Source organism: Anas platyrhynchos, chromosome 20, assembly GCF_047663525.1.
Source record: "Anas platyrhynchos isolate ZD024472 breed Pekin duck chromosome 20, IASCAAS_PekinDuck_T2T, whole genome shotgun sequence".
In the NCBI taxonomy this organism is placed as follows: domain Eukaryota; kingdom Metazoa; phylum Chordata; class Aves; order Anseriformes; family Anatidae; genus Anas; species Anas platyrhynchos.
This window is the reverse complement of record NC_092606.1, coordinates 10,295,791-10,310,287: the sequence shown is the minus strand read 5'-3', so window position 1 is coordinate 10,310,287 and position 14,497 is coordinate 10,295,791. Positions and strand designations below refer to the sequence as shown.

The following is a 14,497-nucleotide window of genomic DNA, read 5'->3' as shown; positions in this document are numbered from 1 at the left end:
AGAGGGTCCCAGCAGCAGAAGCCCTCCGAGCTAGCCTTGACAGCTGTTCAGGCTGATTGATCACCAGCGTACCTGTCTAATGGCTACACCACCATTAGCTTTGACTCCACGCCATTACTCATCTCTGAAGAAATGCCCTTCAGGTCTGTTCAACACACCATTCTCCTGCAGCACACAAAGGACCAGAAAGCACATCCCTTCTACGTGCCCTTCTGGAATGCCAACATCAGGAGGAGGGCAAACACCTGTGCCTGCAGAACGCCCCACATTTTCAGGGCTCTGTTGCTTCTGCATCCTATGAAGTTACCCCTGCAGCAACTAATGGGGGTCCCTTCTAGACCCTCTCCATCTCTTGTATATGATCAGCCACAATAAATAGCCACGAACTGAACAGAAAGAAGTAGGCATGAAAATCCATGCTAGTTGCAAGGTTGCACAAAATGGGCACAACCCTGTTCCAACTTGCCCATGGAGAGGGACAAAGTAGGCAAAGATTTTAGTGGTTTTGATTATGGAGACCACACTTTTTCATAAAAGATCTCAATGATGGCTTTTTCACAGCTGTCTTCCTCTCCTACATATTAGAGTGGCTAGATTTTTTCCTCCCCTATTTTTTAATTCTGAGCACCGAGTAGTTCCCAAATCTGGCTCTTGAAGTTAGTTGTTAATCATTTCTTTGCTGGCCATCACACAAAATAAATCCAGCTAACGTGCTTATCCCTTGCTGACATTTCATTCTCGTATAAGGCTTGAGGGTTTGAATATTTAAATAGGAAAATATTCTTTTGATTAGTAGAATAAATGATTCTTGTAACTTATGGTCCTTAAAAACAGTTAGGCTTGCAAAAGTACTCAACTACATTGGCAGAGCTTTTACAGGATTTTGTAGATTTTCCTACAAAATGTGGTTCAGCACAAGAGAGAGTTCAACTTAATAAGCTCGTATATTTTTAAATACATCTCCTACAATGATATATGGAATTGCAACATTAAAGCAAAGGTGCATAAAATAAAACTGGTTTAGAATTTCTGCACATTCAGTGGAATTCTCCCCTAAATTGCTATCACATAGATTGCTGTTTTCCTAAGCTCTTGTAAAGCCAAGCTGGAGCAAACATTGTCTTGCAACTAAAAGAATCATCAATACATCTCTCGGTGCATAGGAAGCTCTGATCCTTTAGTTCCCAAGGCTGCACTGTCAGAGCAATCCCCATACAAAACATGCTATAAATTTTGACCCATTATCCAGAGAGGGTACCAGGACTGTTTTGGTGTAGCAGGGTCCCAGCAGCAGGTTACTGCAGTTTGGCTTACAGTCCTGCAGGCAGCCTATGGGTGCCTATCACCAGGTATACACTTTTCAGGATAGTTCAGGTAATGACATCCACTGTCTCTGCTTCTTGCTTAGAGCCCCTGGGCTCTTGGCCTGCTCCTCATCAGTCCCATGAGGACAACATACAGCATGACAAGGTAGGGCTAGACACAGACCAGTACTTTCATCCCATGGGGCCACATTGCAAGGAGGCAAATGTATCTCCCTTGGGACCAAGCCTGGACGTCCCTGGACACCATGGAAATCCACAGAACTGGGGATTCTGAGGTCCGTTGAGTCTTCAGGAGAAGGAGCTTGCTCTCCTCTTAACTAAGACACCAATAATTCCAGCAGGACTTGATGCCACTCAAAGTCGATAATATCATCTCTTTAAATGAGGGAATGAAGAAATTAGGTGGCGAACCCCAAGGCCACAGGAGGTAAGTGGGACTCAGCAACAAAACCCACAGGTCCCACAGCACTGGCTTTGCCAGTCTGTTGACCTATCTGTAACCCCAGGCAATGCACAATAGACAGGAAGAAAAATAAAGGTTTTTGTCAGTTTGTTTGAAAATTGTCTACTCCAAACAGAGCTGCATGCTGAATATTGTCAGAATAGGCATGGATTGAAGGAACAGGCTTTGAAGATTGTTGTCTATAGCGTTTTACAAAGACAGGCATCATGTCATCAAGGCGAGAAGCACCCTGACCTCCTGTGGGGTGCAGATCCAAAGCAAAGCCTGCTCTCGACTTCACCAGCGCTGTGCTGAGCAGCCCCTGCGCCTCCACTGAGGAAGGAGCAGCACTGTGCCAGCCAGCATGGGAACGCTGACTCTGCTACAATGGGGCAACCACAACCTTCGCATTACAGGCTTCTAAGTGCTCAGAGGTCACAAGATGACAGGCAGTAATGTAAAACTGTGAATTAACAGTGTATGTTTTGACACCCTCTATTAGAGGTGTCAGCTGCTCATGTAGCCGATCACGCAGACACCACACTGGATGTGGCTAATTAAGAGACGTTCAGACTAACGCAGAACTCAAAGCTTCCTCTGAGGTCAGCAAAGAGACCCTGGTATTGCCAAAGGACAATTTACTCCACCCTTCTCTCCAAGGTATGGGTATCTTGCTGTCAGGTATAATTGATGCTGCTACTTTTGGGGTTCACTTGCTGGGAAGTGAATCCTCGCCCTGGCAGCATCTCTCAGGACAGCAACTTTGGGGCAGCAAGCACACAGCAGCCTTACACAAACAGCTTCACAGCTCTGCTTTGGTACATTGGTATAGAACTGTCCCAGCCATAAGCTTTGCCCGCCAAATTTAATATTCAGTCCTTCCTATATGGCCTTACCTTCAGAGCATCTTACTAGAATAGATCTCATGGAAACTCAAGATTTTGACATCCACTGCATGTACTTAGGGCAGTGAATAAGAAAAGTGGCTAACACTCGTGCTGCCTTGAACACCAGGTGGAACGATGTTACTGCTCTAACAGGTAGTATAAAAGTGATGAATTTAAAAGAAATAGCTGATTTTTAGAGATAACTTTTCTGGGTAATAGCAGTTCCATTCTGCTAACTGGTTTATGAACTGGCAAGATGAAGAGGTTTTAAAACAACCTCTTCCGTTATGTACAGAAATCACCTCCTAAGTTTACATAACCTGTCAAAATTGGACCAGGTCCAGCAGAGGGGTGTCGCTCAGCCCTGAGTGGCAAATTTCTGCACGCTGAAAATTGAACAGAGGGAGCTCTGCAGCCCCAGCAGGAGCCTGCTGGAGCCAGCACCACCACCTTCCGCACAGCGCAGACTGCTCACGGAGGTTACAGCTACCTACCACTGAGTAACAGACGCAGGTCACTTGGTTTGGGAAAAAAAGCAAGTCAGAAGCAATACCAAAGAGATGTAAAATAAAGGATGAGGTTGATTTAGGTCTGCATTTCTAGTTGTATTCCATTTTTGGTTACCTGTTAACTGAATTCAAATAACTGGCTAACAACTTGCTGTCCCCTGTTAGTGGCAGTGGACATTAAGCACAGAGAGGGCAAGAAGCTTCTTGAAGACTGGAGAGGTGTTTAGGGACAGAGTTCAAAAGCAATGACTGGCCACGTTGTCCATAGTCTTGTTTTTCATGAAATAATTGTTTTCTGCTGCAAGAAGCACAAGAAGCCAAGCATACACTCCAACATGCCAGAAGTTTCTCCCTGTTCCACAGATAAAAATACACACCACCACTGCTGTTCTGTGGTTAAATTTGCTCCTGGATGAATTTTATACTCTTACCTGCTGCACTCTCCTCCTCTGGGAGAAAACAAACAAACAAACAAAACACACACACACACACACAACAAAAACACAGGAGAGACAACACTGGGAGACAAAACTGACAGGCACAGAGAGCGAGCATGCAGAAGAGAGGTAATCCAGTTTAGGCAGGCACAAAACACAACGCCATTCGCATACCTACTAGGCAGCTCAGAGAGGAATCCAACCCAACACAGCCAAACACAACCTGAACTGCTACAGGGTTAAGAATCAAAAAGCTTGTCTGTAATTTTAACTATGAGCTGGAGGTGGTATAGTGAGGAATTTCAAGTGTGCCCCACAGTTTAGGTATCAGACCTTTTCTCTTTTTTTGCTAAGCCTATTCAATGCCTGCCTTTATCTGCAGACATCCAAATGACAACAGGTTCACAGCTATCTAGCACAGACACTTTGGAAAAGTCTTTTGCTATTACTTAAACCCAAACAACATGATTTAAGACTATAGATTTGTTTGCTGCTGCGACTGAAAAACTAACAGGAGTATCTAAAGGCCAACACATTGGAAGTCAGCTCCTTTCTCACCCTGCCACAACCAACAACTCCCAAAGGAGACAGAAGCACAGTGCAACTTCAGGCCATAAATACAGACTAGCTTATTAGGTATGTTTTCAGGCAGCAATGGCTATGATATACTTGCTGTGAGCAGACACCAAAAAGGAAGTAAACATGTTTGGAAATACATACAGTGATACGTGGTCCACACCTTACCAATACACACTTGTCATTTATTTATATATAACCAGAGATCTGGGGCCACATCTGATATTTGCTAAAGATGAGCAAACACCCAAAAGCCACAAAAACAGAAGATTCAGGAGTCTTCTTCCCTCTCTTCCTCACCTTATAAATGCTGTTTGACTTTTGTCTTAGGTCTCATGGGGAGCCAATAAAAACCTAACACACAAAATCATATCCCACCTGCATAGCCAAATTCAACAGATTAATTAATATACATCCAAGACTTGACTTCTCTTTTGCCCCTGCAGCCGGCAGATATTCACAGACACTCTCCCAGCCCAGCACACGCTCTGCCTTGCCACAGAAAACCACTATGTACTTTGTATCGATGCAGCTGAAAACCTGGGAGGTAAATTCTTATATATCAATGGTGCACTGATTGGATTGAATGATTTACTGAGGATTGGGCTGCAAGGCACCGTGACTAAAACACAATACATTATAAATCATGTTACAATCTTCTGCTGTCTCTGCACACGCATTGTGTGCACCCAGGCAGGTTCAAGCATGCTCAAGTTTCCTTAATCCAGCCAAATTTACTGCTTTCTCAGCTTTTACTCATATATCTGTACCAGGTTCAGTCTTTAAATCTCAGTAGAAAAACAAAGACTTCCATATCCTTCTGAACTGATGACAAATAAGTCCACAAACTAAAGCTATTGACTTCAAACAAGCTTCATTCAAGTTCCGTTCACAAAAATAAAGCTTCACCAGGAAATGAATTGATCTTCATTTGGCTTTTGTAAAGATTATGAACGAGCTTAAAAGAAAGCAAGTGTTCAGACTGCTATTCATAATGCCACTTCCTAATCATGCTCCATTCATTGATTGCTTATTTTAGGTCCTATTTTGCTGATTCAGTTGCACATGTCTTCTTGCAAAAGAGATTATCAATATTAAATCAATTGTATCTACCCTGTGAAGTACATGGAACAGAAAACCATTTTCTATTACCCAAGAATTTTAAAAGACCTAACGCTGTCTGGTATAGTTTTATGCTTATAGATTCAGAACACAGGATTCTCATAAATTGAATTTCTGATCATTAAACCTCTAAAACTCATTGAATTTCTTCATGAAAGGTTTTTTGTTTTTAATTCCTACCTTATTTCCAGTAACTATTTCTCAGAAATGTTGTGCTTTATATTTTTTACAACTGTGGGTATCAAAAATATACATTACAATTTTGTTTTTAATTCCTACCTTATTTCCAGTAACTATTTCTCAGAAATGTTGTGCTTTATATTTTTTTACAACTGCGGGTATCAAAAATATATATTACAATTTATATATTTAGGTACATACAGGCATTTTAAGTGCACATTACTTACTCAGCAAGTTCTAACAAGAAACGATCTTCTAAGTTGGAAAAATAGGATGTGCAGAATAGGATTTATTTTTGTGACAGGCTCTTGCAATAAAGTTATTAGGTTCAGACAGGTCTAAGGGACATAAAAGCCAGAGCCATTATGAGTGTCACATCCACTTACCCATCTCTCCCCATGCACACAAGCTATTTCACATAAATGAAGAAAAAGAGTCATTGGGAGACCCTCAGTGGAGGATTGATTGAATGGCTCCAACTCAGGGACAGTGAGGAGGAGAAAAAAAATAATGAATTTTTAAATTATTTCAACAGATTCAAGCTTTGTGGTTGACCATCCTCCAAAACATGCCATCGACTGCAGGACAGACGCACCCAGCTCCCCGTGTCACTCGGCTCTGCCACCCATCCCTGCGCCCCTCCCAGCCAGCTGAACACACACTGCGCTGCCTTGGATGCTGGAGAACTAAATAAACGGCTTCAGGACCAATGCTGGCAGACAGCGATGCTTGACTCATTCCTCTGCCTGCCTTGGCTGTGCATATACAACTGATTCAGAAGCTCCTGAGGCAACAGAAAAGCTCTCTGTAAGACAGACAGGTTGGTAGCACAAACACACAAGCTTTGTTTCCTTTGGAAGGCAATTTAGAAGAAGCATATCCAAATCTTAATTTGGTTTACTTATTTCCATAAGTATGATTTAGTCAGAAGTATTTCTAACACAGGTATTTTTCGGTGCAGGAGTTCAGAAGAGGGCAAAAGCTGTTTGTTAAACTATACTAATGCCATCCTCCTCCTAAGCATGTGCTTAATACTTATGTTTACACCAGTAAATGTTTTATGGCACACTTCACATACATTAGTCTTCCCTGAAGCATCATGTTCCAAACTCATAAGAACGGGGAATAATTTTGTAGTCAGGAAGGGAAATTTGACAATTAGTGGAATCCGTTGCATAAAAAAAATTAGGTACTGTGTATACAAATCCAGGGTCACGGTGTTTCTAGATTACACTGATGCAGAATAATGATACTAAAATAAACCCGTAACAGCCACTAAACAACTCTAGAGTTACTTTCCCAGAAGCACTTTCTTACCAATAAAGTTAAAAAAGATGCTTGGGACTTCTAAGCACCAAAGGCTTTTGGCACTTTGACTTCACGCAGAGCACATGTAGCTGTCAGACAAACCCTACTGCAAGGATCTTTACTCCAGAAGAAAAACAAAGTTGTTCTGTGTCTCTATGTACATCCAGAATAAAAGGTAAAAACAAACATTTCAGTAGGAAGTTAAAGTAACCAGCAAACACCAAGCACAGCTAGAAAAGCATGTCTTGAGAGACTTCTCTTGCCCAGTTTTCAAGAAAAAAACAGCTTTTGGAAGTCCAATAGCCAATCCCTGCATACATACATACCGGGATACCACTAAAGAATAAAGATCAGTATCAGTGTGTATTCAACAGTGCAGTGGTTTGTATCAGTGCTGGAAAAGCAGCGCAGGGATAAAGCAGCCAGATGTGGGGCTCTTCCCTGGCACAACCCACCCCGAGGCCCGCAGGAGATGCAGCACAGCCAGGGACAGGCGGTGCCAGGCTGTGTGCAGACTGGGTGCCTGCTCCTCACCTCTCCCGTACCTGATGAAGCAGGGGAAGAAGAGCCACATCCTTTCAGCTCTGAAGCTGGATTTTCTGCATTTGCAGGTATCTTCCTATGCCCATGAACCTCACATCAGAGAGGGGACAGATCTGGCACAATCTCAAGTGTTCCTTTGGAGAGCACTAGAGGCTAAAGATGTGTAAAGCAACACAGAGCCCTAGAAACACACAGAGATGGGACAGACCTGGCAAGACAGTGTGCTTGGGTAGAAAACATCCAGCAACCAGTCTCTGAACAGCAAAGCAGAACCCTGTTATAAGGAATGGTTCCTTTTGGCTAGAGCCTTGACGCTGACACTCACTACTTGGTTTCTTTGCTTTCTCTCTCAGAAGATGTTCAGGAGGCATCTTGCAGGGACACCTCCCACCAGATGAGGTTGCCCAGGGCCTCACCAACCTGGCCTTGAACACCTCCAGCGATGGGGCATCCACAGCTTCTCTAAGCAGCCTCTGTCAGCGCTGCGAGTAAGAGAGAAGATACACCCCTAGTTCTGTTTTTGTTTTGTTTTGTTTTGTTTGTTTGTTTTTGTTTTTGTTTGTTTGTTTTGTTTTGTTTTCCCTAGAGATGAAAGTATATTTTAAGACACTCCCATGTACTATTAAAGCAGGACTTCTCATCTGAAGCACCATCATGGCTTTTCTCCTTCTTATATGGCCTTGGTTCCTTGCTAGTTTTTCCTTCACTTACTTGAAGAAGAAAATTAATACATCCTGCCTCGTCCTTGCTATTGTTTGTAGACAGGATTACAAGAAAAGAAAAAGAAAAAAAGAAACCCTTTGCAAAAGCTAAAATAATGTATCGTGCACACAAAAGAAAGGGCTCTTTTGATCTCCTTGGTCTGCAATATACAGCAAGGACTGCTATTTCTCAGCAAACATCACCACTGTTAATTCAAACAATTTGTTTTTGTCTTTTAAGCACTGTCCTTCTCCTCAGACTCTTTCATCAAGCATGGCTAAACACCCTAGGGCTAAGCATGACTAAGCAACTTGCATCATATCACAAATGTGTGACTCCAGAAATGTTTCAGCTACTAAAGAAACTTGAAACCACCAGTGAGGAGCTCTCTCACGTGCTACAATAATATTTGCAGATCTCAGCCACACTTAACAAGAAGAATATGCTCGTTTGAGGGGAGGGAGTGGAGCGGGGGGGGGAAAGAGGCAATAAACACTTTGTTTCAAGCAAACCTTGAAGGAGCTCATACGCCTTCCAGTTTGAAAGGAAAAGAAATGCTAAGACACACGATGCCAGATGCATGAAGCACAGGGCAGTCTCCTGCCCAAATCATGAGAAATCCTGAGTAAGTATCACATTCCAGTATCTTGGTACAAAGAGAAAACCGAGATCAAGGCACCTGCAAAATCAGGTCATTTCAGTTATTCCCACAGTGGCAGAGACCTGCTTTTCTTCACAAGAAAATAAATAAATACTGTAGGACACGAAACCTCCAGATCTTCCTGGCCCTGGCTGAGCCTTGTGGCACAAACCACTGCTGACCTCAGCATCTTTGTGGGAGGCAGAGACAGCCAGCATCCAGACCAGGATCACGGATGCTAAGAGAGACACAAATGCAGATCTCACAGGCAAGGGACTGAATTGGTGATCTCTAAGGCCCATGCTCCTGGACAGTCCTGATGTAACCAAGTCATATCCGCATTCACTACTTTCCAAAGTTGTATGCAATTTTGAGTATTTAAAAAAAAAGTTAGGTTTCTCAACACCTCTGTAACCTAAGTGGAGGCTGAGACCCAAGGAACCCCCACAGCAGAGGCCAAGGGGCTCTCCGTAGGTGCAAAGACTTCAAAGTCTGCAATGCCTCCTGCTACAGCAGTTTCTCCACCCCAGAACCTGTTCAATCGCTAAATAAAAATAAAGTCAAGAATGGGTTTAGTTCCTTTAAGTTGTGAGAGAACAGCCCAAAGACTCCTTTATAATTCTGTCTTTCCCACTGTGCCCCACTCAAAGAAAGAGCCTCAACCAGGAGCTACACAGAAGTCTCTGGCAATAAAACCAGTTGAAGCCAGATGGTGCTAAAAAGCCCAATTGCTCCCAGGCTCCCAAGGAAGGCAGCTACAAAAATAAAAGGGTGATTCAGCCACTTGAGACACTTGAGCGTAATGGCTCTGACTCAACCCCCAGACACGCCACTGGGAAACATTAAAATCAAGTCAGCAATATGTAACTGTTTAATCTTCAGGAACTGCTTCGGTGATGGTTGAGCTCTGCCCAGGACACTTCCCAAAGGCCACGTGGACCAGCTAATAAACACAAACCTTTTACCAGTTGCGTGCTGTGAAGAAAACAAAAGCAGATCATGCTCCCTATGTACCACCATCCCCTAACCTCCCAATGTTTTCCCATGCTCTGCCTGAGCCACATACAGGAACTAAAGGCAGGCAGTGGGAAGGGGTAGGGGATCCTGGCTAGGAAGCCCTCAAAACTGCTGAACACTAAACTTGAAGAAATTACCCATCACTTGCACTGTTTTTCTTCCTTACTTTAATATCTTGTGTTGACTTGAAGCTTGCTTGCATGAGAACAGCTGCTCAGAGATTGGCAGCAGCAGGAATATGTCATCTTCCCCCAATGATTCAATAGTCCTCACAATTGTGGGTATTATTTTTCTTAAATCTACTCCTTAATCCCATAATGCCATAAAACACCACTGAATCAGAGCTTAGCAGGATTCCAGACAGGAGCAGACTTTTAAAGCGATAATGAGAACTCCACATTTATTTTAGATAGGATAGAGAAGAGAGAAGAACGCACCAGATGGGCAGATTATTTCATAGTTCTCCTTAATATGATTTCTTCAACCTGAAGCATCTGGTAATTCCACTATCAGAGATTAGATACTGGATAAGATGGACTGCCAGGCTGATCTAACGCAGCAATTTTTTGTTCTCTTGCTACATGTAAGAGGGGCTCCCATTAAATCATACAACACAGAATAAAAATAGAGGTGCATAAAATCTGGTATCAAAGTGGGGAATGTTAGCAGCCCGTAGGATCCCATGTAAATAAATATGCTTCACATCCAATAAAGAAAATAACACATCTTAACATACACACACACCAAAACCTTCACAGGCAGGCAGAAAACGCTATGAATTGATCAACCAGAAATCTCACACACCAGCCCCATTCTCAGCAGCTTTTGCAGGAAAACACGGACAGACAAAGTATCTCCAGCCCATTTTTGGAAGATGTGTGTAGAAGCTCTGTAGTCCACCAGCAGCACCTTAGGTACTTTTGGAACACGCGTAAGTCTCATCTTAAAGTCCAACAATACAACCAAGATAGCTAGAAACACATTGCTTATGCCCATCTTGTACCCCCACTGACTCAAACTTAGGGACCCTTGCCCCAAAATACTAGTCCTGATTTCCTTTAGCCAAAGAAGCAGCTTTGAGGGGGGAAAGCAGAATACTTCCCTGACTCCCTCCAAAAGCACATTGCATTGCACACCCAACACAACCCTTCCTAGTCAGGAGAAGGCCAGGATCAGCAACATCAACCAGCTCAAGGTCTTACAGGCACAACTGCCTCAATGGTATCAGCACCGCGCACACTTTTCATACATCCATGTAATCAGCAACACCTTTTCAGGAAGCCTTCCAAGGTAAAGCCCAATACTGCTCAAGGGGGGAAGAGCAGAGGAGATTTCTTACCTTCCAGCCCAGATGAGCAGCCTCAGCTTTTAAGTAAAAGGAACTCTCTAAAATAAACTGCATTTTTCAGCCACAATTTGCTGATCAACTAAAACGAGACATCACAAAGGGAAGAAGGGAAGGACCTTACCTTCTCCAAAGCTTCTCTGGAAGCACCCTCCCGAACCCAGCACATCCTGGAGGATCTCCTCCAGGGCCAGTGGCCTCTGTCCTTTCCACTGCTTCTGGGAGGGACTCGAAAGGCCCTTTGCTGAGACTCGTGATACCTTTTCATTGCCAATGTCTGCTTGCTGATCACCCTGAGCAGGGACACATGTGTCTCTGACCCCCCCTTAGCCATGTTGACCACAAGGTGCAGAGCATTTAAATGTAGTGCAATTATAAAATGCGTCACATTTCCCCCTAAAGCTCGCTTCACTTTAGCCACAGTCACAAACAGGAGGCAGGAAAAAGAACCATGAGGTCTGACCCAGCACAGCTCAGCACTCAGGAGAGCACCACTTGATCTAATTCATCTTTTTGTTTTAAAAAAGAGAAAATTAAAAGGACAGAATCACCAGAGTGACAGCCACTGGTAGGAGCAGCCTGCGACCATCGGCATTCCGGACATCAAACAGCCTTTAGTGGAACCAAACAAGCCTCACTATTATATTTAAAACTAATACATGCTTTGTAATGCTTATCAGCTGGAGGGTTTTCAACAGTTTTTCCCACTAATGCTGCAATTTCAAAACCATTTAGGCTAATTTCCTTTGACTTGAATCTATTTTAATCAGAGACCAGGATACTTGACTTAAATGGTTTGCATTAAACCCTTCATAAAATCAGCCATAAAATTGCATGCACAAAATAGCGAATGGATCTTGAAGTCAGAAGCAGAAAAAGCTGAAACTTTTCAAATCTTCCAGCAAAATCAAAACCTATTTCACAACCAGACCAACTGCTCTCTTACAACACCAAGACAACTGAACTCTTAAAATAAAAAAGCAGCAATAACCAAAACACCATCCTGAAGATCTTGCATAGATAAAATACACTAAGTTATGAGTTATGCAACTGCAGTACCCACAAATTCTCTCCTCCAAAATATTAGTCTAGCTCGAAAATGATGCATATTTAATAAATTGCTGCGTCTGCTCTGTCCTCTCCACCACCCTCCTATGAAATGACTGATAGTGGTACTGAGGAAAATACAATGCAAACCTAAAAATGTCAGAATTAATCCTTTTCTTCCCCGGAAGATCTGAAAAAACATTAATGCTCAAATTAATTCTCACAAAGTAATGCTGGCTCTGCTAGAAGTCAGAGTTCTGGATGAGAAATGAAAATAAGAAGCTCAGGCTCAGGTAACTGCTAGAGAAGGTCTCACTTCAAGGATTTGTCATTGTAGTGGGATTTGCATATCATACAGCCAAAGGTGCAATTTCTACCTGCAATTCATTTTGTCCAGACAAACCGTACCAGCAGAATTGGAGGCTGGGCCTCCACTCCTTTGAAAACTCATCCAAATATTTCTGTTGTCAGTGGCTGACAGCCTTGGAAACTATGAGTGGCTGCTTGAAATTCATGCAGCATGCAGAGAAGTGAAGGAACAAAAGCTCTCCATGCTCTCACATCGTTAACAATTTGCCAGGATGCTGGAGACATGTAGCTGCATCCCCTTGCCGCATGATTTTCAGTGGTTTGCAGATGCCAAGCAATAGCTTTGTCACCACCCTAATGACACAGGTATTTTTCAGAATCTAAATCTCTCTCAGTCATGTTATTTTTATTTATTTTTTTAATCAGAGCTCTCACTCCAGCCTTAACAAATTGACACTTCCCTATTTTGAGGAGCACTTTACTAGCCATATCTAAAATTAACTTTCATGAAGATAAACTTACAGTATGTCTTCTCTCACACTCTTAACAATGATTTGGCATCTCATTTAAAGTGAGTAGGTGCTTAGCAGGTAATCATCATCATCATCACCACCTTAAAAGTTCATTCTGGTGAAATAGCATAGAGAGCATATTGCCACTGAATCCACTGGGATCCCTTCACAGGCATCTGTGCAGCGGTGTCACTGCCAGGAGATATCTGTTACTCTTTCTGCTCAGTATTTTAAGCCTTTTCCCATGCCATCCTCCTGCCACAGCAGTTCAAGAGGGTTACAGTGCTCCAGCCCCATACCTCGTAGCATCCCTTTGGGGACAACTGAAGCCCAACAGGAGATCCCCAGGCAGCATCACAGGAGGACTGCGCTTGGAGGAGCGTGGAGGCAGCCGGAGAGCCCCGGAGGTGTTGCAGGGACATGAAGGAGCTGACAGAGGAGGAGGGAGGGTGAGTCCTGGCACGCTTTTACAGCGTAATAAACACCACAGGCCAATAGCTCAGTGAACAGCTCTTTGCTGACGAGAGCAGATGTGAGCTTCTGACCACATTACTACCACCCAAAATAATATATTGCTTCAGGGAAATAGAGAGAGACAGAGAGAGAAGTGGGAAGAAACCAGCCTTTTTTTTTTTTTTTTTTCCCTGATAAATTGTCTTTATGAACGATCCCGATTTCAGCCAAACTGCATTGGCTGCTCATTATTGAGCACTGCCCAGCAAACAGCAAGCAGGGAAGAGCAGTCTCGCCCAGGAACATGAAGGTAACCACCACTCCTAGCTCTTGAGCAACATCTCCTTCATGAAGCAACTGGTACTTACTTGGTTGGACGATAATCTGGTATGGAACGATCCAGTGAAATTTTCTCACTGAGGTAGGAGTTGTAGCCGTATTTCTCATGGGGTCCCTTAGCTTTCTCCTCCTCCTCAGGGGACAGGGTGGCTGGAAGCCCACCTTTGCCACGTCCACCATAGCCTTCAATGAGACCAAGTGACTTGGACAGACCTCGAGAGAAAGAAAGCCACCATCACTGTTAAATTCATCACTGTTACTTCCAAGCCAACGAAGAAACAAAAAATCTGAAAAGCCAGAGTTTTTTATTTTGGTTTTCTGAAAATATTTCTAATTCTAGATTTTTGGTCTAATGTAGGAAGGAAAATGACTCAAATTTTGAAATTCTTCACAGCTCAGGCCTACTGTTACCAATGCTCTACCACCTGCATCCAACTGATAACCTGTCCTAGGGATCTGTGCATTTATTTAGTTGTTCAGAAGGTTATTTAGACCTCCTTCCTACTCTACGAGATGTAATTACATATAAGGTTAGATGTCCCCAGGAGAAGGATAGGTTGAACACAGAATAAGAATAAAATAGGGTTGGTTAACTGCCAGCTGAATGAATTTTTGCTCGGTATGAACAGTGAACAGCATACAAATGCTATGGATTTAAAAACAATTTCCCCTCAAAGCTTTCTTATCTTTTAAAGTATAGCATTCCCAGACCTTTATCAAGTGGAATTATTTATTTATATCTGCATAGCTCAAGGAAATAGGTAAAGTTCAAAATGAGCTCCACAAAAAGAAGCTATATTGATG

At 42.9% G+C, this 14,497-nt stretch overlaps 1 protein-coding gene and 1 long non-coding RNA gene across 3 annotated transcripts in view; one reads left to right on the top strand and one right to left on the bottom strand.

Moving 5' to 3' along the window:
- Positions 1 to 14,497, bottom strand: part of GALNT17 (polypeptide N-acetylgalactosaminyltransferase 17) — a 211,656-nt gene that overhangs the window by 140,827 nt on the left and 56,332 nt on the right. For both annotated transcript variants that reach the window (XM_027445904.3, XM_038165708.2), the window contains exon 2: positions 13,723 to 13,906. In XM_027445904.3, the coding sequence (XP_027301705.1) occupies positions 13,723 to 13,906 (184 nt within the window). The remainder of the gene's footprint in view (positions 1 to 13,722; positions 13,907 to 14,497) is intronic.
- LOC139999116 (uncharacterized) lies at positions 1,611 to 6,196 on the top strand. Its single transcript, XR_011804207.1, has 2 exons — positions 1,611 to 1,752; positions 6,014 to 6,196. It is a non-coding gene; the product is annotated as an uncharacterized lncRNA (long non-coding RNA).